The sequence below is a fragment of the Panthera uncia genome, chromosome D4 (genome assembly GCF_023721935.1).
Source record: "Panthera uncia isolate 11264 chromosome D4, Puncia_PCG_1.0, whole genome shotgun sequence".
In the NCBI taxonomy this organism is placed as follows: Eukaryota; Metazoa; Chordata; class Mammalia; order Carnivora; family Felidae; genus Panthera; species Panthera uncia.
In genome coordinates, this window is record NC_064807.1 from 57,461,416 (window position 1) to 57,485,383 (window position 23,968).

Sequence of the window (23,968 nt, forward strand, 5' to 3'; positions counted from 1 at the left end):
CTGGGTGGCTCAATCGGTTAAGTCCAACTTCGGCACAGGTCATGATCTCACAGTTCGTGGGTTCAAACCCCACATCGGGCTCTGTGCTGACAGCTTGTAGCCTGGAGCCTGCTTCAGATTCTGTGTCTGCCTCTCTCTCTGCCCCCTCTCTGACTCATGCTCTGTTTTTGTCTCTCTCTCTCTCTCTCAAAATAAACAAACATTTAAAAAATACAATTAACTCTTTGTAGCCATGCTGTCTTCTTTGTCACCCCTTAACTTTGACTTAACTGTTCATATTTTCATTCAACTGATCAACATTTACAGAGAATCTGTAAAAATCACCAGTTAATTTTAAGCAACATTAGCAATCATCGTTGAGCTCCAGTACCAAGGTCCCTAGGGTTAGTGATGGTTTGGATTCATTCCTTGCTATGTCACTCATTCATTCAACAGTTATTGAGGGTCTACTGTGCCAAGCACTGCTCCAGGAGCTGGAAACACAGTGGTAAACATAAATCTGTTTATTATTTAACCCCCAACTTGTTTATTGTTAGCCTCAAATAAGTCTGTCTCCAGTAGGGGAGAGAGGCAAATAATTAGGCATTTAAGCTCCTTTCTCTCCCTTTTTCCTTTTCTTTTCCTAAATGACTCAATCCAAAAGCCAGTGGGGTCACGCAAGGTAGCTTTCCACCCAGAAGGAAGGGGAGCTTGCAGTGAGAAGGTTATCCATGTGAAAGTGTGGCCTGGTACAAACTGAGCCCAAGCAGGGCGAGAAGGGCATCTGGGCAGAGGGACAACCTGGTGAGGGTTGTCAGAACCTGAGCAGAGAAAGGAGGACGCCTATAATGGTTAATTTCATGTGTCAACTTGACTGGCTTCTAGGTGCCCAGATTAAACATTATTTCTGTGTGTGTTTATGAGGGTATTTCTGGATGAGATTAACACTTTAATTAGTGGATTCAGTAAAGTAGCTTGCACTCCCCAATATGCATGAGCATCATCTAATCCCTTGAGGGTCTGAATAGATCAAAAGGTGGAGGAAGGAGTTTGCCCATTTTTTTTTCTTGCCTCCTCTGTATGCAGGGACATCTCATCTTTGGCCATTGGACTTGGGTTACAACATTGTCTTCCCTAGTTCTCAGGCGTTCAGACTTACACCATCAGCTTTCCTGCCAGCTTACAGATGGCAAATTGTGGAACTTCTCAGCTTTCATAGTTGTGTGAGCCAATTACTCATAATAATAAACCTCTCTCTCTCTCTCTAAATATATAGATAGATACAGATCTCCTACTGATTCTGTTTCTCTGGAGAACCCTGAACTAATACAGCATCCACATAGGGACTAAGGCTTGGTTTAAGGTGTTGGAGCCTGAATGGGGTAATAGGCCTCCATGTCAGGTGACGGTAGTGGTGGTAGTGATAGGAGATATACTACAGGAGGTGCTTATCAAATAATTAATATATTAAGGCTAGTGGGAACCAGGTTTCTCACTGCCAGGGAAGGAAGTTACAAATATGGGAGGAAGGAAAATCAGAATAAACCCTGAGGTGCTGAATTGGAATTAGAGGTCAGTATGATCTGATGGCTTTCAATATATATGGATTTGGAAATTATAAATTTTAGAAATAAATCACTTTTAGTTGTAAAAGTGTGTTTACTTACATCTATTCCCTAATTCAGTTCATTGAGGCCTGGGAGCAGTGACATCCCCAAAGCAGTCCATACCTGCTACATAGATCTTGGTTTCTAAATACCATTCCCTACCAAAAGAAACCAGAACTCTTTGGAGAAATGAGTGATTCCAGGGCTGGGGCAGGGAAACTACAAGATAAGCTGAAATATTTTGTGCCAGAAAGTAAGGACATGTTAAAAAAAAAAAAAATGATGTGGACGTGTTACTAGAACACAGAAACTGGCCTAATGGGGTTCCCATTGGCCCAATCTGATATAATTTGAACCTGAAAATAAATGATAGTAGCACATTCTAATCTAATGAATAAGATAGGAATCTACAAGTCCAGACTGATGCAAATAAATAAATGAATAAATTGGTAGTGTGATGCACAGGATTTTTACTTAGTTTCTAAATACCTGCCCACAAAATAAGGGGCAGGCACAAAGTGAAATTATAAAAGGAAAAGAATACCTTTATAGCAGAGAAACCTGTAAGCGGTTTAAGTGGTCAAAGTAACTATAACCAGTAATGAGACAAATCGAAATTGTGTGCCACTTAATAGAATACAGTGAGAAGAACAGCATCGTATCTGTAATATTCCTGCCAAAGATGCATAACCTGTAACTAATCACTTGGAAACATTAGACAAATCCAGATTGAGGGGCATTCCACAAAATAACTGGCCTGTAATCTTTGAAATTTAAAGTTTATAGTCAGAGTGAGGGACTGTTCTGGGTTGAAGGAAACTAAAGGGCTATGGCAACTAAATGCAACCTGTGTTTTCTGACAGGTTCTTTCTGCTGCAAAAACTATTGGGACGATTAGTGACCTCGTTTGTGGAATCTTGAAAGAAAGCAACTTGGATAACAGACGAGACGACCTGACTTCTTGCCCTTCAAAAATGCCCTTCTTTGGGTCCACGCCTACAGGAGCTTCTTTGGCCCTTCGGCTCTGGCAATTCCTAGTCCCACACAAGCCTCAACGCGCAGGCAGAGCGCTAGTTCAGCAAAGAGGACTCGTGCCTGTAGTGGGCAGAAGTCCCGCCTCTCCGGGGCGGGGCGAAGAGTGGGCGGGAACGGCGCCTCCGCATTCCCGGGAAGAGCTAGTAGGGGGCGGTGCCGGGGGGGAGGAGCCACGCCGGCTCCGCACGCGCGGGGCGGGGCGGGTGAGGCCGCGCCTCTTCCGTCCTGTCGCTCTGCTGTCGCATGTGGAGTGGCAAACACGGCCCGGGGGTGTTCGTGTAAACGCCTAACCTTGGCGACCGGACTGGCGAGATGGCGGCGGAGGTGTTGTCGAGTGTGAGGTGGCTGTACTGTGGGGAGCCCGACGACAGTCATAGAGCAGTACTGGGTAAAGACTGCGGCGCCGGAGCGGAGTTCCCCGTAGCTCTCTCCCCTTCCGTTTGGGTGCCTCTACAGTCCTCCCGCCCCTGTCGGGCCCCTTTCCCCGCTGGACCGAGACCCCCTTTAGTCTCCTCCACTAATTGGGACTTGGCCTGGGCTCCTCTGCCATCCCACCATCTTTCTGTCACCACTTCCTCTGGATGAGGATATCCCAGCCGCCCTCTTCTCCAAAGCTGTACCTGTCGTCTCCTCCCCACTCACCTGCCCCATCTCCTCCTCTCTATTGGGCAGAAATTCCCCTTTCTCTCTAGCTCTGGCCCAGGTCTCCTCAGCTCTGTTCCCCTAGTTATTCCCTTCCACCACAGCCCTTCCCCAGCACTGCCCTCACTTCTCCATCTCTTCCCAACTGGACCAGGACCTCCTTCAGCCCCCCTTTAGGTCAGGACCTGGGCTTCCTTACCATCCCCGTTCCTTCAGTCGCTCCCTCCCAAGGACAGTCCAGGTCCTCCCCAGCATACACTGTGGGTCCTTCTACTTCCATCTCATTCTCGGGCTGCAATCTTACAGTCCAGTTCTCCAATGGGCAGCTGCAGAATCCAGGCAACATGCGCTTTACCTTGTACAAGAGCAATGACTCCACAAACCCCAGGAAGAGAGGTCAGCGGATCCTGGTAAGTGCTACAGTGGCCACTTGGCTCCACTCTGCAGGCCTCTGGAGGCGCTTGAGTGCGGGTGGATGTGGGTCAAAGCAGGAGGAGAAAGGGGTGGTGGTGGATAGCAAACGGGCCTTTGAAGAACTCCTGTGAGTCCCAGCAGGTCAGGGGTGTGGGGACAGGCTCCATTCAGTTATGTACTTTTGGTGAAGTGATGGCCTTTCATTGATTTATTCATTTGACAAGCATTGGTTGAACACCCACATGGCCCTATGCTGTAAGCTGCAAGGGAAACAGCTAGGTAGGACCTGGCCCCGCTCTGAGGGAGCTCATACTCTAGAGCACGGTTTTTCAACCTTGGCACCATTGACATTTGGATCCAGATAATTCTTTGTTGTTGGCCCATCCTGTGCATTGCAGGACATTCAACGGCTTCCCTGGTCTCTAACCACTAGATACCAGTAGCACCTTGTAGTTGTGACAGTCAGAATATCAAACATTCCCAGATATCCCCGGAAGAGGATTTCCCTCGGTTGAGAACCACTGATGTAGAGAGATGAGAACTGGTTTTGAGTTCAGTAACTTCTACAAGCAGACGAGCTCAGAGCCTGGCGGAGGGAGAGTGAGCTCAGTCAGAGAAGTCTCTGCTTGCCAGAAGGCCTTCCCCGGGAGAAAGTGCATTGGAGCTGAGCTCTGAAGGATAGAGGAGGGTTTGACAGCTGAGGTTTAGTATTCCAAGTGGAGAGGATGGCAAGGACAAACAGGGAAGCAGGAAAGCTTGACTGTGATTGAGGAATGAATCAGCTGTTTCCATAGTCCTGTGAATATATAAGGAATAGTCCTGGGAGAAATGGGCCAAGAAGCTCAGGAAGGGCTTGGACTTTGGGCCCAGAGGTTGCTGGCAGAACCACTTTGTAGCATGTTTCTAAGCGCTGGGACCCCAGGACCTCTCTCCCGAGTCCTATGGTGCAATTCCCCTGAGAACTTTTCAGACCACGTAGAAGCCAGCACTGTCTGGGGCTTCCCTTTCAAAAGTCCTCTTGCCTTTCTCCTAGGGACACCCAGATTCACTTGGACGGTGGGACTAGATCATCTCCCAGAGGCTCTCTGCTTCTAATCCACTGGTTCTGGATTCTAAAGCTTTTACAAATGTGGGAAAGGGAGACAAGATGCTTAATACCTTTCAATATTGGTTGTAGTGATGTTTTTTTTCCCTTTACATTTTAGGCAGCTGAAACAGACAGACTTTCCTATGTGGGAAATAATTTTGGGACTGGAGCCCTCAAATGCAACACTCTGTGCAGGTAGGGATAGGGGAAAGGACAGCGGGAGGAGGAGGATAGTGGTGGTGAGCCTGGCACTACTATGTTTGCTCTTTATTTTAGGGACAGTGGGGGAAATCTGGAGAGGTTTACCATGTCCCTTGTTCCCAGATCCAGAGGTCCTCACAGCAGCATGTGGACATGCCTGAGAAGGGAAAACAAGTTACATTTGTTGGATTTCCTAACAAATCTCATTCATTTACAATTTTTTAGGGGTGCCTGGCTGGCTCAGTCAGTGGAGTGTGTGACTCTTGATCTCGGGCTTGTGATTTTGAGCCCCACATTGAATATAGAGATTACTTTAAAATAAAATCTTAGGGGTGCTTGGGTGGCTCACTTGGTTAAGTGTCCAACTCTTAATTTTGGCTCAGGTCATGATCTTGAGGTTCGGGGGATCGAGCCTCACATCGGGCTCTGGGCTGACAGTGCAGAACCTGCCTGGGATTCTCTCTCTCCCTCTCTCTGCCCCTCCCTAACCGCCCCCCCCCCAACCCTGGCCAGACTAAATAAATAAACATTTTTTAAAAATAAAATAAAATCTTGGGGCGCCTGGGTGGCGTAGTCGGTTAAGCGTCCGACTTCAGCCAGGTCACGATCTCGCGGTCTGTGAGTTCGAGCCCCGTGTCAGGCTCTGGGCTGATGGCTCGGAGCCTGGAGCCTGTTTCCGATTCTGTGTCTCCCTCTCTCTCTGCCCCTCCCCCGTTCATGCTCTGTCTCTCTCTGTCCCAAAAATAAATAAAAAACGTTGAAAAAAAATTTTTTTTTAAATAAAATAAAATCTTAAAAATAATAATTAAAAAAATTGAGATATAATACAACATATTAGTTTTGGTATATAGCATAATGATTAGATATTTGTATATATTGCACAATGGTCACCACAGTAAGTATAGTCATCCATTACCACACATAGTTAGAATTTTTTTCTTATCAGAACTTTTAAGATTTATTCTCAACAACTTTTAAATATACAATATAGTATTATTAGCTACAGTCACCATGCTGTACATTACATTCCCAGGGCTTATTTATTTTGTAACTGAAAGTACCTTTTGACCACCTCATTAATTTGCAGTATCCTTTATAATTGTCTTGTTTCCAAAAGGCAGCCGTCTCCACTTATTTGGAATATGTGATCAATAGGCCAAAGCTTGCCAGAAATTTTTCCTGGAACTAACTCCAAGAAAAGCATTTGGTAGTGTCAAAGACTCCAGGGTTTCTATCCAGCTCTACTACTGATCAACTGACTTTGGACAGCTCTGTCCTTCACTGACCCCCGCTCTCTCCCCGGGTGCAATGAAGATTGTTCACCCGAACAGACTGTAACCGTCAGGCGCTGGCATAACACAGGCAGTGTTCCTCTGATAGTGTCCAACCGTGAAGCACAAAAAAGGCCTTTTCAAAGCCCCCATCAAACCACCCTGCTAGAGGTCAGATTAATGTGTATGTACTTAAAACCATTAACACCACATCATGCCCTTACAAAGATTCTCTAGTTCAGATTGGTCTTCTCCCCATAATTACCAAGGTTTTACTTGTCTTTGCCTCCATAAAATTTATGTGTGCAGCAAATTCTAGTGTAATTCTAGATTCTTATATCTCCAAATAGTTTCCCACTACAGCAATGAGCACAAGTGTGATTGGCTACCAGAATCACCTGGTAGCATTTTTTATTCTTCCAGAACCACCTCTTGAATTCCCTCCTTCCTTCGCTCCTTTCCCTCTCATGCTAAGAATTGCTGCTCTTGGGGATCATGGTTACTCAGCAACAAGTGATGTGTTCCTCAAGTGTACTGGGGCAGAAAGACCCTTGAGTACTTTTAAGCAGGAAAAAGGAAGTTGTATAAACAATACCTTTTGCATAATCCATTACCATTGGTATTACTCCTTCTTTATTCAGGCACTTTGTGGGAGTCCTGAACAAGACCTCCGGCCAGATGGAGGTGTATGATGCTGAATTGTTCAACATGCAGCCACTGTTTTCAGGTAGGTCCCAGTCATGAAGGCTCACAAAAACACTGTATATTTTAGGTTTGCTGGACGAGTTAGTTGTCGATTTGTAAAACGTAGTTTGTACTTATTTTTAAAAGGGTGCCTTTCTGCAAATATTTATTGATGACCTACTATGTTCCAGGCACAAGTTAGGGGCTGGGGGTGTAGCAAAATAGACACAGATCCTGTCCCTTCAGTGTTTACAGATTTGAGATCAGAAAATAATTTTAGTTAAAGTCAGTTGAGCAATGATCGGAGCAGAATATTGGAGGGCATGTCCAATATTTTTTTTCATTCAAAGGCCTTTTTTAAAACTCTTAACTGTTCTGGTTGGAGTAGAGCTTTTAGGGTCTCTAGCAGGTGATGGGAGTTACTTATGGGTTGGACAGTAACTTTTCTTGTGTATTTATTTATTTATTTATTATTTTGAGAGAGAGAGAGAGAACAAGGGAGAGGTAGAGAGAGAATCCCAAGTGGGCTCCGTGACAAACTGTGATATCATGACCTGAGCTGAAATCAGGAGTCACATGCTTAACCAACTGAGCCACCCAGGTAGCCCCTCTATGCTTTCTAATTTAGGCGGAGATCTATTTTTACCCTAATCCAGAGGGAGAACTTGTACTGTTTCTCTGCTTTGGCATCTCAGAATGCTCCAGACTGGAGTGGGATCTTCCAGAAGGTTGGAGGGTCAGACTCAAGGGGTTCCTGTTCTCTAAATCTTAAATACTGCGAACCATGGTGAGGAGGGTAGAGATGAGGAAGGATTGCTAGGGTCTTGGTGGATCTGCCAGATACTTTCAGAGACAGTGGTTCCAACTTCATTCCCGCAGAGCAGCGATGCCAGTCCTTTTGAGAATCTGAGGGACCTGGACCTACCTCCTGGAAACATACACAATATACAAGAATATGTATGAGATTTTGCATACAGTTGTAAAGGGCATTTGAGTCCTGAAACCCATCTGTGAATTTCAGGGATCCATAGTCTATAGGTTAAGAATTCCTTGCTTTGGGGGCACCTAGGTGGCTCAGTAGGTTAAGTGTCCAACTTTGGCTCAGGTCATGATCTCACAGTTCATGAGATTGAGCCCTGTATCGGGCTCTGTGCTGACAGTGCAGAACCTGCTTGAGATTCTCTTTCTCTCTCTCAAAAATAAACAAACAAACTTAAAAAAAAAAAAAAAAAGAATCCCTTGCTTTGCAAACATATGTAACTGCATTTAGATTATCCTCCAAATGCTCTACCGACTTCCCAAGAGGCAAAGGAAATTGTTCATTAATTTGCTGATTAAACAAATTTTTGTTTTTACATGTAAAAAAATGTGTAAATAATGGTTTATTTGGGACGGTGCATATATGTGTGTATATATATATGTATATATATATATATATATATATATATATATACATATACATATATATATATGCACGACAGTATATACACGACAGTGTATATATATATATATATACACACACATAATATATATTATATATATAAATATATACACATACACACACATGTATGTATGTGTATACACATACATGCACACACATGCAACATTTATTAAGTGCCTGTGTGCTAGGCACTGTTCTAAGCACTTTCAGTGCACTACATCATTTACTTCACACAACCCTCTGGTTGTTTTATCAATGACAAAACTGGCACAGAAGTGAACCAACTTGGCAGGGACACAATGCTGCTATCTATGTCTATATAAAGTACCATATCATGTCGTGTATGTATATATGATCTGGGATTGAGACTCGGGCAAGGTCACTCTAGAGCTTATGCTCCTGTGTCCACTAGATTATACTGCCCCTTATATATAAATACTTTACGGGAGATTTGAGAGCTTTATGTAAGTAATACATACCTCACATTTATGCTTACCTACTTTTAGGTCTTTTATAAGGAGGGCAAAACTATTTACTGGAAAGAACCAAGGACTTAGTTTCTAATCCCATCTTGGCCACTGCCTGGTCAACAGACTTGGGGCAAATTATTTCATCTGGAGGCTTCATTTTTCCTTATTTGTAAAATGAACAGTTAGACCAGATGACCCCCTCATTTGACTTCTTAATTTATTCTCCAAATCCTCTGACTGTACTAAAGCCACAGACTAATTGTTTTCAGGATCCATTATATTAAACTCTGGGAAATCCTGAAGTAAAGAAATCTGTTTTTCTGAGATTGGCTGTTAAAATAAATATTAAACACTATTATAATCTGTGGGCCTTACAGCTCACTTTTTTTTCCTCTCTGTTTTTGTTTGTTTTGTGTTTTGATAGATGAATCAGTCGAGAGTGGCTCGACACGAGATAATGAGGCCAAAACTTTTAGAGAAAAGGTAAGTGTGACAGAACTGAGATGTGGGACCCGAAATGCGTTCCTTTTAGGCCTTGCGTTTTCCCATCAGTATAATGAGCTGGCCCAACATAGGGCTGCTCCCAGCTCATTCAGTCTGTGGTTCTCTGGCAAGGCCACCTGCAGAGGCCTCCATGGCCTCACAGAGCCATCCTTCCATGTGGGACAGCTATACGCTGCTCTGTGCCAGTGTGCGGAACTGGTTCTCTGGGCTGATATAGGTGTAGCATAATACTTGGTTTTGGATTTAATCCAAGTTTCAGAAAATACTGGTGGTAGCCTGGAAACTTTCTCATTAAAACAAAAGTAAACTTCAAGATTTTCAAGGTAGGCGGTTTCTGCAAAGCTCATCTCACCCCAGGATGGCAATTGATTGAATCTTAAGTACTGCCTGGAGCAGTGTTGAGAGTGGGTATGAGGCTGTCTTCAGGCTCAGAGGGAAAGAATGAGTGATTAGCAACATCTGCTATGGGTACAGGGCTGGAAAACAGTAAGCTGTATGCCACAGATTTACCAATCCTAATTCTGGTCTTTTTACTTTACAAATGGAGACACTGTTGATTTGTAAGTACCCCCTGACAGTTTATAAAGCAAGTACTTCAGATGTGTTAATACAAGAAGCCTGGGAGATAGATACATATGGTTCAGCCCAATTTGCAAGTGAGGTAATAATCATGGCTCAGAAACGCCGAGGGTTTCCCCATAGTCACACAGGAATAGTAGTGCCCAACCTGTCCCTAGACAGACCACATTTGTCCCTGCACAGATGGATTCTTGCATTGAAGCCTTTGGAACCACCAAACAGAAGCGGGCTTTGAATTCCAGAAGAATGAACAGAGTTGGCAATGAATCTCTGAATTGTGCAGTAGCTAAAGCCGCAGAGAATATTATTGATGCAAAGGGTGTGACTGGTAAGCAGCTGGGACCTGGGTAAGAGTCTGCTCATAGAGACACTTTCTCTTCTCTTGAGATCTTTTACCTGCCCCACAGATGGAAATAATGGGCATTCGGGCTGGATTCCTTCCTCTCACTGAGTGCTTTCCTGGGAATAGACTCTGGAAGTAGTAAGAAACATCTGCCCTTGGGGAGCTCCCAGTCAAGTAGAGGAGACAGGCACGGGAATGGATGTGTGTATGCGTGTCCTTGGTGCCAGGGTTCCAGCTGGCAGGGTGCTCTGGGCACAGGGAGGTTTTGGGGAAAAAGACCAAGGTGATGTTGGTGCTGATTAACCCTCTGGAGACAGGGCTTCACTTTGGTGCCAGTGGACCTTTTTCTGTTCCTAAATTCATCAGCAGCTTGAGTATTTAATTGTATTATTTAAAAATGTATTTATTGCTCAAATGCATTATAAGAACGTAAGAGAAGGTTTACATAAGAGCGGTTTTTCTATTAGAGTGGGATTTTAGTAATTTTGAGAAAATCTTTCCAAACCCTCTGATCATATAAATATTTTCCTATGTTTTCTTGCAGTACTTTCATAATTTTACTTTTTACATTTAAAGCTTAAGACTTATTTTGGCATATGGTAGAGACCTAATTTTATATTTTCTAAATGATTAACCAGCTGTCCCCAACTCCATCCTTTTCTTGTAGAAGATGATTTAGAAAGTCCTCCTTCTCACTTTAGCACATTCTGTCTGTGTTCTGTTCCATTGTCCATTCTGTTCCCGTGGCAGCATGAGGCTGTTTTGATTTCAGTAGCCTCATCATCCGGTTTATTTTCTGATAGGGCAAGTTCCTCCTACTCCTTCCTTTTATTTTTTGCAAACATTAGAGTAACATGCTTTCTCCCCAGGTGATCTTAATTATTTTGTCAAATTCCCTCAAAACGCAATTGAGATTAATATGGAGAGAATCATCATCTTTATAATATTATGTTTTCTTATCCAGGAACATAAAAATATGTCTCTCCATTTATTTGAAAGCATTAGCAAATTAAAAAAATATTTTTTTAATGTTTATTTTTGAGAGAGAGAAAAGAGGCAGAGAGAAAGAGACACAAAATCTGAAGCACGCTCCAGGCTTTGAGCTGTCAGCACAGAGCCTGACGCAGGGCTCGAACTCACGAACCGTGACATCATGAGCTGAGCCGAAGTCGGACACTTAACCGACTGAGCACTCAGGTGCCCCACATGAGGACATTTTTTAATGTTTTTGTTGCATTTACATGAATAAATTTTTTAATGTTTTTGTTGAGTCTACTGTCAGCTATCAAAGGACGTCTAAAAAGAAAAATAATTCACCCGTTTCTCATCATTTTTCCAGACCAACTATTATAATTTTCCCATATTCCTATCTGTCCACATCTATATGCATACTTAATTCTTAATGGTTATCCTTGTAGGCTAGTTCACAGTTTTATATTCTGGTTTTTTGTTTTTACTCACAATATGTGGGGAAGTTTTCTGGAGCCATTAAAGACTCTTTTGAATATCCCTCACTTTTAGCTTCTCTTGTATTGTAAATATTTATTGGTACACCTGCCTTTCCCAGCTATATTACAAGTCGCTTGAGGGGGACCACACCGTGTGCACCTTCTCCAGTGCCTGATTAGGTTTGTGTCATGATAGCTGGAGCTGTCAGCCTGATGGGGAGGTCAGGCCACATTGGCAGAAGCATTCCAGTGAGGAGTTTTCCGGGCCAGTTACGATCTTGAGGACATAAATTATAGTGTATTGGGGAACCTGCAGCCAAATGGATGATACCGACACCATCTCTTCCTTTATTAAAAAGCTCTGGTCAGTGATGCCATCCGTGATGAACTGCAAGATGACTCCCTGTACCTTCCTCCCTGCCACGCTGATGCAGCCAAGCCTGAAGACGTGTATAAATTTGAAGACCGTATCCTTGTTGCAGTAGAAACTCTGCTTTATTTCCCAGGTTGGGACGTGTATACATGAGTGGGCAGACAGGCTCTCTGGTGTGTTGGTGGTCCCGTGATGCTCACGGAAGCTACATCCAGACCTTTGCGCTCGCTCCAGCGCTGTCGCTGGGTAGTCAGCTAGGCTTCCTCACTAGCTGTGGGACTGGCCCTCCGCCTCTGAGATTCAAACCCATTCCTCAGCAAAGTGCTGAGGTCACTCTCTGTCAGTAGTCAGGATAAGACTTCTAAGTCAACTAGTGCCTTAAGTCTAAGACAGACTGATTTGTAAAAGGTAGGGTTGGAGCATAGAATTTCCCTACTTGTGCGTCTAGTCAGAGGGAAAATGCCTGCGGTAGTTTTGTGATAAGCCGGGGAGGCAGAAAAGCCCAGGCAGGGAATGGGCTCTGGGCTGGGAGTCTGAAGGACCGAGACCCTGCGCTCAGCCCCAGTGTGTTATGTGATCTTCCCCCATCTGGGCCTCAGCTGTCCCATCTCTAAAACGAGGCCCCTCTGAGATGAGCTAGCCAGTTGGATGTTGCCATTTTGGTCAGATTGTGTTCTTGACCTGTGACTAGTTCTCTCCCCTGCTGAGTATGAAGCTCTTCAAAGCCCATCTGAAGCTTTCAGGAATGTCTCAGCAGAGGAGATCCTGAAGATGATCGAAGAGAACAGGTACCCCTCAACCCCCTGGGTGGATGGAGTGTCTGGGGCAGTGATGTCAGAACATGACAGTAGTCAGGTGAAGCGGACTTTTAGGGATGTCCGTCAGTGAGGGTGTGTGTCTTTTCAGCATTTCAACGTGAACGAGCCAGTGTTTTCTTGAAAATGTTTGGGTCTTCAGGCTTCTTGTCCCAAGGCTGTGGGTGGCATTCAAGGGAGAGAGAGGTGGCCTCTGAGTACCTGGAGCCTGTGGCTGGGCAGAGGGTGGTGGGGCCTTGTGGTCTGGGGCTTGGAACTAGAGCTGGCCCATGTCCCCAGTGTTATGCTGATAGTGATTGTCGCCAGTGGGGTGGGGCCCAAGTGCGAGCCTGCGAGTAGGTGCCAGTGGAAGTGATGGTGTGCTGAGTGAGCATTTTAACTTAAAGTTAAATTTATGTATTTAAATACTGTATATTTTAAAGGGTGCCTGGATGGCTCAGTCGGTTAAGTGGCCAATACTTAATCTCGGCTCAAGTCATGATCTCACAGTTCGTGAGTTCAGACCCCAAATCAGGAGTGCAGAGCCTGCTTCGGATTCTCTCTCTCTCTCTGCCCCTCCCCAACTCATGCCACATATGCTCGCCCGCTCTCTCTCTCTCTCTCTCAAAATAAATAAACTTAAAAAAAAAAAAGTACTGTATATTTTAAATAATTCAGATTATCTCTCCACCCTCCTTGGGCCTTTAAAAGCAGCTTTTTTTTTTTTTTTTTTTTGATGATAGTGGAATTTTTTTGCTCTTGAGTTTTTCCTTTTAATAATTTTATCTTGAGAAAATAAAAAATTACAAACCCTAGGTTGGTTCCCCTATTTTTTTAAGGGGAGGGAAGGGCAGAGAGAGAGAGAATGAGACTCCCAAGCAGGCTCTACACTTTCAGTGCAGAGCCTGATGCAGGGTTTGAACTCATGAACCATGAGATATGACCTGAGCTGAAATCAAGAGTCAGAGGCTTAAACGATTGAGCCACCCAGTGCCCCAAGTTCCTTGAGTTTTGAAAGTGCTTTTTTTCTTTTTTTCCCCTCCAAAGATTCATTTCCAGAAAAGTTTATTACTGGTTCTTGGTTGTCTTAATGTAGTTGTGGTTCAGCAGCAGGTGCAGGAATGAGCTCTGGGCTGAGTTTGAAGAAATAAGTCCCTGAGCTCTGCCCAAGGTATGGTGTGATCTGTGTGATCTTCCCTCCGCTGAGCCTCAGTTTTCCTATCTGTAAAACGAGGCCACTTTCTTAAAGAGCTTTGTTATCTCTCTGAGTCCAGGATCCTCGTAGTGGTAGAATAGTACATAAAAATAATAGCTAACATAGATGGAGCTCTTACATGTGCCAAATACTGTTCTAGACACTTTACTTGCATTATCTCATTTAATGCATAGAAAGCCCCTACTCTGAGGCTACTATCATTGCCTTAAATTTTTAGGTGGAGATGATGTACAGAGATGTATAGAAGATGTACAGAAACTTGCCCAGGCCACTGAATGGCAGACAGGGGGTTCAAAACCAGGCATTTTAACTCAAGAGCCTGTGCTCCAGACCACTACATCAGGATAGGGCAGACCACGGCCTGTGTGCCAAGTCTGGCCTGCTGTTTGTGAATAAAGTTTTATTGGAACACAGCCATGGTCATTCATTTATGTATTATTAATGCCTGCTTTTGCAGTGGCAGCTTTGAGTAGATGGAACAGAGACCATATGGCCCACAAACCACAAATATTTACTGTCTAGTCCTTTACTGCCTTGGCACTAAACCATGCTCACTGTGTTATAAGGAACGTTGATAGGACGGCCCTTCCTCCACTGTTGAGTGTGTATCAGCTGTGAAGGATGCCTGCTGTTTTCATTGACAGCATGAATGGCTCCTGACAGAGCCGGTCTCATGCATCCCTCCATTGTCTCCTCCCCCGTTTTAGCCACTGCTCCTTTGTCATAGAAGCGTTGAAGTCTTTGCCATTAGATGAGGAGAGCCGAGACCGCCAGGCCCGATGCATATGGTTTCTGGACACGCTCATCAAATTTCGAGCACAAAAAGTGATTAAGCGGAAAAGTAAGTCCATGATAGACATTTTATTCTAGTTATTTCTAGCCTGTTACTTGTCTGTTAGACTAGCTGTAATGAGAGAAGAAAATGGATATGATTGTCTCGATCTTTATTTGTGACAGTGTAAAAGTGAGGTTCCTGTAGTCATGCCGGCAGACTGAAAGGACCGGCCCAGCTCTCTCCTCTTCTGAAAATGGGGATAGGCTGGCTTGTACCTTTGTTCAGAGCTGGCATCCACTACTTCTCGTCTGCATGGGGCAAAGTATAGTATCCAGTCAAATTATGAAAATTTTAAGGGACTGTTGGGCAAACGTGAGCTCTCTGGGGAGAAAAACTGGCTTTGTTCATATGACGGCTTATGGCAGGTTTATGTGTGTCCGCGTATTTCTGACTGACAAGGAAGAGAGTCCATTCCCGCTGGTAACACGTGTCACATGTCTAGGGCCATGCTGGATGCCCCACATCCACCCAGCGCTGGAAACCCACCTGTGGTTTTAGGCACAAGGTGATGCCGTCTTGTTACTGTGATTGAGCTCCCAAGAGTCTGTAACAGTTTTCAGGATTTGCCTGCTTCTTATTTTCACATTTCAGTCTCTCCTCCTTGCCCTCTCCTTGGGCTTTCTCCACTATCTATTTTGCTTTGTAACATCTTATGAATTCTAGATCTTTAGGCCTCATTGGAGTCTGGTTTTCCTCCCTGTCTCTGCCCCATCACAAACGTCTCTCGGGCGTGTGCAGTTTTCATTGGGAAGTGGCTCTTCTGTTTCATGGGCCCTGCTTCTCTTACCACATGGCTCCATTCATTGCAGTGGCCCAACTGCTGGCCAGCATCTCTTCATGGAGATGCTGTGGTGTGCAGGTTTGGAAACATGCTCAAACTCAGCTTTGTGTTGTAGGTGCCCTGGGACCTGGGGTCCCCCACATCATCAGCGCCAAACTGCTGAAGCACTTTACCTGCTTGACCTACAACAACGGCAGGTCAGGGGGATTGGCTTCTGGGGCTCTTGCCTTGGAGAAAGCGGGCTGGGGAGGGCAGTGAGAGTGGGGACGAGCGCATGGGTTGGATCCCATGTCCACGGACACTGCTGAGGAGAGCACTCACTGCCCTTTGCAAGGGTCTTCCCCAAATCGGTTGAGGAAACACTATGTATTACATGCTCTGTCCCCCTTGGAGAAGTTCACATTAGAGGCTCTGGGAAGTCCTGCAGCTGGAGACTTCTTTCACTTCATACACTTCTCCAAGGAGCCTTTCCTAATATCTCATAGAACCAATGTTCTATAGAAAGGCAGTGTTGCAGAAAAGGGCAGGCCAGTACCCTTTGCGTTTGGGATGACTGTTTTCCCAGCCTCCCGGCTGAGCAGTGGGGACACGCTCAGAGGGTCCGTGTCCTTGAGAAGCCCTAACTGTGCCTGGGGAAAGTGTAGCTGTGGCCCACTCGGAGGGAACACTGGGATTGCCTCATTGCCCCACTGTGCGTGAAGGCATGGGTACCTTGACTGGACAAGGAATGTTGCTCAGATTTCTTCTCCCCAAGGTGGGAAGACAATGAGTGTGCATGAGAACAGGCTTGGATGTTTTTATTCTGCTTCTGGAATAATCATCTTAGAGTTTAACGCTGTCTCTCCTTCACTGCCACTGATTTTGTAGCCTGCGGAACTTAATTTCGGATTCGATGAAGGCGAAGGTCACCGCGTATGTAATCATACTGGCTTTGCACATAAGCGACTTCCAGATTGACCTGACACTGTTACAGAGGGACTTGAAGCTCAGCGAGAGAAGGTGAGCGCAACAGAGTAATAAGCTCCCTGTAGGGTGCTTAGTATTTCTGGTACTACTGGAAAGCAGGAAGCACCATCAAGGGACCTGGGGACATTTGATACGGGCCAGAGGACAGTTGTCCGCAAATGAGTGATTAAATGGATGCACAACCAAGACATTACCAAGTGCCTTGTCTATTCTACACACAGTATTAAATCTGTCACGATCTCAGTGATTTTCCTAAAAACCAATGGGAGAATCTTCAGTTCAAAGAAGTCAGTGACTCCCAGCGTCACACAACCAAGAGGGGGGGAATAGTTGGGCTGCGAGCCTGAGCCTTCCCATAGCATTCTGTCCCTGTATAACCCAGCAGTCTCTGAATTGCTGTCACTGGGGAGAGGGGGTCTGTATGGTCCTGAGGGGTGGAGCCTAGGGGTGGAAGTTGTAAGAGAACCCAATTTCAGCCTAGCAAAAAGAATGTCCTCAGAGTCGGATGGAAGGGGCTGCCAGACATGGTGAGGCCACCGTTTGTCAGGGATATCACACTGGGGCTTCTATGACCCCACAGCCTTACTGAGGAACAGGGACAGGCTCGGAGGGTCCTGGGAGAGTTGGCAGAGTTGTGATCTTGGGCCTTTTCCAGCCTTGCTAGGAAGGATTCAGACAAAGCAGGCAGAACTTTCCAGGATCCTGAACTGTGGGATATGCTGGCCTTTGGGTGATTTAAGAGCGTCTGGTATCCAAGGCCCCCGATGGTGTTCCAAGAGAGCCAGCGAGAATACCCTTGTCTGGGCTCTTCTAGCAGTCCCTGGAGGGATTATCCTGAGGGCCGTCCACAAAAGGCATTCTAATAGGCATTGAGGTGGAAAATAAAAGAGAAACAAGATGCTCGGAGCCTGTAAAGTTCTAGCAAAATTCTAGCAAGTGCTCAATCCTGGTTATCAGAAGTAAACAAAGTTATTAATTGTGTCTAGATAACCTGGTTTTCCATCACCTATATGGATACTTGCTAATAGCAACACATTAAAATGAAATTGTCTTGGGGCACCTGGCTGGCTCAGTGGAGTGTGCAGCTCTTGATCTCAGAGTTGTAAGTTTGAGCCCCACGTTGGGTGTAGGGGTTACTTAAAAATAAAAATCTTTTACAAATAAATAAGATACATTACATTACATTACCTTGTCTTTTTGATGGCTCTGGAGCAGATCTTGTCTGCTTCTCTGCTCTGCTCCTGGTGGCCTTTGGGGATTCTGTCTTCACGGGCCGGAGTGTGAATGCTGCTCCCCCTGCCAAGGGCAGACCTGCTGAGGACACTCCCTCCCTTTTGTTCTGTGTGTTTGCTCCTTAGGATGATGGAGATAGCAAGGGCCATGAGGCTGAAGATCTCTAAAAGAAGGGTGTCTCTGGCAGCTGGCGGGGAGGAGGATCACAAGCTGGGCACTCTGTCCATCCCGCTGCCTCCAGCCCAGACCTCGGACCACCAGTCAAAGCGGAGGAGGATCACCTAGAGGGTGCTTTCCAGATGGAGCATTTTGGCCACACGGAGCCACTACTTGTGTTCATTTCCATTTTTATTTTTAAAATGAGAAGGAAAAAGAAGCCTTGCTTTGGCGTGGGTACGAAGCCAGAAGCAGCATCTCAAGTCGTGCTTGTGTTCGGTGGAAAGATAAAGTGATTGCCATGTTGGACTTCACCTCTCACCTCTGGTGTCGCTGTGATTATAAATGGCAGGCGGTTCCTGTGGGACGGTGGGGCCTGGGGAAGTCCGAGCCAACAGATCTCACAGGCTGAACCCTAGGCCAGATCTAATGGATCAGTGTTAATAAAGAGGGCTGTGAAGAGAGCTGTGATGCCTAGTCTGGAAGGGCCACGCAGCCCAGCTGGGCTGGAAGAGGAGGCCTCCGGCTTTCCCAGTAGCTGTGGGTCACCTGTGTCGTGGGGTTGCCGAAGGGGGCCAGTTTAGTTTGAGGCTGCCGTAACAGAGGAGCCGGTCAGAGGAAGAGATTGACAAAGCTGGTTACTCTGCCTGGCTCGGGCCCACAGAGGGCAGGGGTCAGCTCTGAAAGCACGTTTTTGAGAGAGATGAATCAAAGTGAAGTACGGAAAACAAATGGTTCTAGACCTCTTTAAATTTTTTTTTTTTTTAACGTTTATTTTTGAGACAGAGAGAGACAGAGCATGAACGGGGGAGGGGCAGAGAGAGAGGGAGACACAGAATCGGAAGCAGGCTCCAGGCTCTGAGCCATCAGCCCAGAGCCCGACGCGGGGCTCGAACTCACGGACCACGAGATCGTGACCTGAGCTGAAGTCGGACGCTTAACTGACTGAGCCACCCAGGCGCCCCTAGACCTCTTTAAAAAGAGGATTTGATGCATGGATAGAATGCTATAAAATTGTGAAAGGGCTCCACAGGTGGGAATCGGGAGATTGCCCCTGGCTCTGCTGAGTTTAAGAACACATGGCTGGGGGGCACCTGAGTGGCTCAGTAGGCCATCTGACTCTTGATCTGGGCTCAGATCAAGACGGTTTGTGGGATCGAGGCCCGCAATGGTATGGAGCCTGTTTGGGATTCTCTCTCACAAAGTAAATAAATAAACATTTAAAAAAAGTGCACCGCTGGGGTTGCCAGCTGGGCATCAAGATGCCACGTCCGCCCCAGACTGCTTCTTGGATTGCGGAGGCTGGTGACGACACTGCGATGCTGAGTCCAGCCACCAGTGCTTTCAGTCCCCCCGTTTCCACCCTTTTACTTGTCAGCACTAACAGCCAAAAGATCAAGAAGCTGGCCTCCATTTTGCTTCCTTTTTCTGTGAGCATTTGACCCTTGAATAATCCAGGGTTAGGGGGCATCAACCCCTCACACAGTCAAAAATCCATGTGTAATTTTTTTAAAGTTTATTTTTGAGAGAGAGCGTGTGCACGAGCAGGGGAGGGGCAGAGAGGGAAGCAGAGAGAGAATCCCAAGCAGGCTCTACACTGTCGACGCAGAGCCCGTTGCGGGGCTTAGACCCACAAACTGAGATATGGCCTGAGCCGAAATCAAGAGGCAGATGCTTAACCAGCTGAACCACCCAAGTGCCTCCCGTGTGTAATTTTTGACACCCCCAAAATTTGACTAATGGCCTACTCTTGACCGTAAGCCTTAATGATAAGCAACACGTATTTTGTACATTATATGTATTACATACTGTATTCTTTAAGATAGAGAAAAGAAAATGTTAGGAACACACAGTACTTCATTGGGAAAAAATTTACGTGTAAGTGGATCCACGAAGTTCAAATCCACGTTGTTCAAGAGTCGACTGGAATTTCATAGTTTTCTGCCAGATACCTGTATTACTGTTACAATCCTCGGGGATAAGTGAGTGTTACTTGAGAGAGAAGCTACTGGAGAGCATTGTTTGAGCTTTGGTGCTTTGAAAGCAAGATGGGCACGTCGTTTATCTTGCAAATTCCAGGCAGGTAGTGTTTTCATAAGAATGGTTTTCACTCCATTTGGATGAGTGTATTTATAGAAGTGAAAGCTTTGGGGGAAGGAAATAGATTGATTTTTTTTTTTTCTTCTTGAACTTTTGAAATTCTTCTTTCCACTCCAATTGTAATTGAGCCCAGGGTGCTATTCTTTCCTTTTTAATGTTTTATTTTTGAGAGCACAGGTGGGGGAAGGGCAGGGGTGGGGTGGGACAGAGGATCCAAAGCAGGCTCTATGCTGACAGCAGCAAGCCCAATGTGGGGCTCGAACTTAGGACCGGTAAGATCATGACCTGGGCCGAAGGTTGGACACTCAACCAACTGAGCCACTGAGGTGCCTCTTATTTTGTATTAGTTTTTATTTTAGAGAGCTCACAAGTGGGGGAGAGGGGCAGAAAAAGAAGAGAGAGAATCTCAAGCAGGCTCCATGCTCAGTGCAGAGTCCATCTTTGGGATCATGACCTGAGCCGATATCAAGAGTTGGATGCCAACTGACTGAGCCACCCCGGCACCCCAGCAAATACTTTAGATCATTAAACTAAATTTAGAAGTTGTGCTGATCAGGGGCACCTGGGTGGCTCAGTCGGTTGAGCATCTGACTTCAGCTCAGGTTATGAGCTCCCGGTTTGTGAGTTCAATACCGGCGTCAGGATCCGTGCTGACAGCTTGCAGCCTGGAGCCTGCTTCTGATTCTATGTCTCCCTCCCTCTCTGCCCATCACACTTGTGCTCTTTTTCTCTCAAAAATAAACTTAAAAAAGAAGTCCTGGCCAGATATCACCTCCTAAAAAGAATCAAGGCAATTTTTGTGGAATATTCTTTTACAGTTGTCGTACATTTGCCATGAATGAAATTGCCTTCCAGCGTTTGCTCCTTAATGGTAATGAGTGCCAACTGTGAGCAAGGCGCCGTGCTGAGCACTGTGGCCAGGAGGGAAGTTTAATCTCCTTAGTCCCACACTTAAGGCCTTTGGTGATAGGGTTTCCACCTGCCATTCCTACCCTGAGTCCTGAACCCTACTTGACATGCCCTTGGTCCCTCACACCCCTCAGCCAGGTCTTCAGGGCAGGCCAGAGTCATCTCCCTGCACTTTCTATACCCTTCTCCTCACCCCTGCAGGTGTCACTGTCCCACCCTTCATAGCCTGGTCACCTGCCCCTGTATCCCCAACTGTAGCCACAGCTGGACGTGAGCTCCCATCATCAACCACTACCAGCCCCCCTGCTGTGCCTGTACTAATCTCCACTTGTATTTATGTGATTTACGTACACTGGATGACATCTCTTGACTGGAGGATGGTCCAGTTCATCCTGTGTGTCAGTGACTTGCCCCCATTAGATATGTAAGTACTCATCGAAGGAAGGAGTCTTCTCTGCACCCGCACTCACACTCCGGCCCCTCTCGTGCTTGTGGTTGAAAAGCATCCTCTTACACGGTGTTCTGGGGACACACGGGAAAAGAGGGACACTTGGAGTGGCTTTCAGCAGGGGCGCTCTGCTTCTTTCTTTCTTGGCTCTGCGGTGCAAGTCCTCCCCGTCGCCGGGAGGGCTTTATCCGGAGCATTCTGGACCCCTGAGCCGGCTCGAGGGCTGGGATCACCTCGTGCTCCACCTGCGGCAGGTTGTGTGAGGCCGGGTGGGTTATTTAATCTTCCTGTGGCGTCATTTCCCCATCTGTTGAGGGGGGATAATGTGTTTGAGGGTGACCTACCTCCCCGGCAGGCTTAGCGACTTAATGCCATGCGGTTCACTTTAACCCGGGTCAGCTGGGCACAAGGGGGTGGGCGAGCAGGCGCCCAGTCAGCCCCGCAGCCACAGAATGGGTGCCCCGTGAGACCTGGGACCTCGTGTTCTCGGTCGCCCTGGGCCCAGTGGCAGGCGGGCTGCCATCGAGGGCCTGTGGGGTCTCCTCTCTCGGCTGGTTCAAGTGGCTGAGGTGGGGAGGATGAGATGGCATCTGGATGACTTCTGGGCCTGTGGTGCTGAAAGGGGAGAGGCCAGACTCCCGCGGAGGGCATGGTTGCAACTGCCCCGGAGCGGCAGGAGAGTGGGTGCCGGGCCCCGGGGGGACCCTGCGACTGGGCCCACATGGCCTGGCGATCAGCTTTCCCTGTGCTTGTTGACGAGCTAGGGGAAGGTCATTTGATCCTCACATTCTTATGGCCACGATCTTGGGAAGGTGGCCCTTTCTCTTTAAGAAGAACTGTGCTGGGCACCTGGGTGGCTCAGTCGGTTAAGTGTCTGACTTTGGCTCAGGTCATGATCTCACAGCTCGTGATTTCGAGCCCTGCATCAGGCTCTCTGCTGTCAGCACAGAATCCACTTTGGATCCTCTGTCCCCCTCTGTCTCTCTGTCCCTCCCCCACTTGTGCTCTCTCTCTCTCTCAAAAATAAACATTAAAAAAAAAAAAGCTGTGAGCTGCGAGGTCCAGAGGCAGTGTCCCGCGACGGAGGGGAGGCCCCAGTGTGGGGAAGAGGGGCTGATTACTCCTTGGACGACATCCCTCAGCCCTGCTTCACTGGTGAGTTTTTTCATTCTGTAACACGTCCTGCTTTTTCTAGACGGTTCGCAGAAAGAGAGCTGGTTGTTTTAATTGTAGTATTTTTGCTCTTTTAAAATCTATTTCCGTGGTATATTGTTAAGCACTTATTATTTGTGAATAATAAACTAAACTAAAGACCTGTTTAGTCTTCATAATTTCAGTCTTCATAATTGCAACTATTATGGGCTCTTCTCCAATTTAACTGTTAATTATTCCTCATGTTTTCAATTTGCAGCATCTTTAAGCATTTTATATAGAGATGGGATAATTAGATTTGGAACTAAATTGCTAACAGGTTTTTAAAATTGTGAGATTATGGGATGTAAGACCTGACCCTGGAGATTTATCAGGTTGAGTTCTAATTGTGGTTCTAATGTGTGCAGTGATGTCCTGAGAGGGTATCGAAGGGTCTTTGGTTACCTAGCTAACTAGTGACAGAGTCAGGACTTGAACCCAGGTCTCCTGACTCCCTTGTCCATAACTCTTCAGTCTACCCTATAGAATTTGGTTTCTGAATTACCAGTGAGAAGGAAAAACCACAAGATGATAGTGTTTCTCTGTGTGCCTTAATCTGATTAAAGACGAATTTTCTAGTTTTAGAAATGCTTGTATCATGTACCACAGCTGATCCTCCTGCCCTGAACCCCTTGATTCATTTGTCCATCTACACGGAGGATCCTTAAAGCACGGTCCCTATCCGCGTATCCTGGAGCCTGTCAGAAATGCAAAATCTGAGCCCCACCCCAACCTACAGGCACAGAAACTCTGGGCGCGGGGCCCACCTGGGTTTTTCCAAGCTCTGCGGTCCTCAGTAAAGTGGGAACCACTGCCCGGCAGGACTTCAATCTCCCCCTCCCTGTGTTTGACAGCCAGTAGAGGACACACTTGATGCTTCTGTGGATTTTGAGCTGTCTTCACTGAAGGAGCTTCTCTGTTGCTGCTGCTTGTTGTTGTTGTTGTTGTTTTAATGTTTATTTATTTTGAGGGGGGTGAGGGGTAGACAGAGAGAGAATTCCAAGCAGGCGCCACACCGTCAGCACGAAGCCCAATGCGGGACTCAAACTCACAAACCTGAGCCGAAACTAAGAGCTGGACGTGTAACCAACTGAGTCAGGTGCCCCTGCTGCTGCCAGTTTTTGATGATAATCTTTCTCCTCCACTCTGCTTCCTCCCCTCTGCACAGGCACATACACCCTCAGGCACACTCACACACACACACACACACACACACATATATCCAGCAGGACCGAAAGATCAATGGGTAAATAATGATAGT

The 23,968-nt window shown here is 46.2% G+C and overlaps 1 protein-coding gene across 1 annotated transcript; it reads left to right on the plus strand.

Annotated features, from left to right (window-relative positions):
* Positions 1-2,818: 2,818 nt before the first annotated feature.
* On the plus strand, positions 2,819-18,380 carry POLR1E (RNA polymerase I subunit E). The gene is made up of 12 exons (XM_049626612.1): positions 2,819-3,009; positions 3,570-3,673; positions 4,883-4,959; positions 6,878-6,963; positions 9,256-9,314; positions 10,098-10,242; positions 12,065-12,172; positions 12,770-12,866; positions 14,796-14,929; positions 15,820-15,901; positions 16,572-16,703; positions 18,029-18,380. Exons 1-12 carry the CDS (start codon positions 2,934-2,936, stop codon positions 18,186-18,188), a joined length of 1,260 nt encoding a protein of 419 aa, XP_049482569.1. The 5' UTR covers positions 2,819-2,933; the 3' UTR covers positions 18,189-18,380.
* Positions 18,381-23,968: the final 5,588 nt, after the last annotated feature.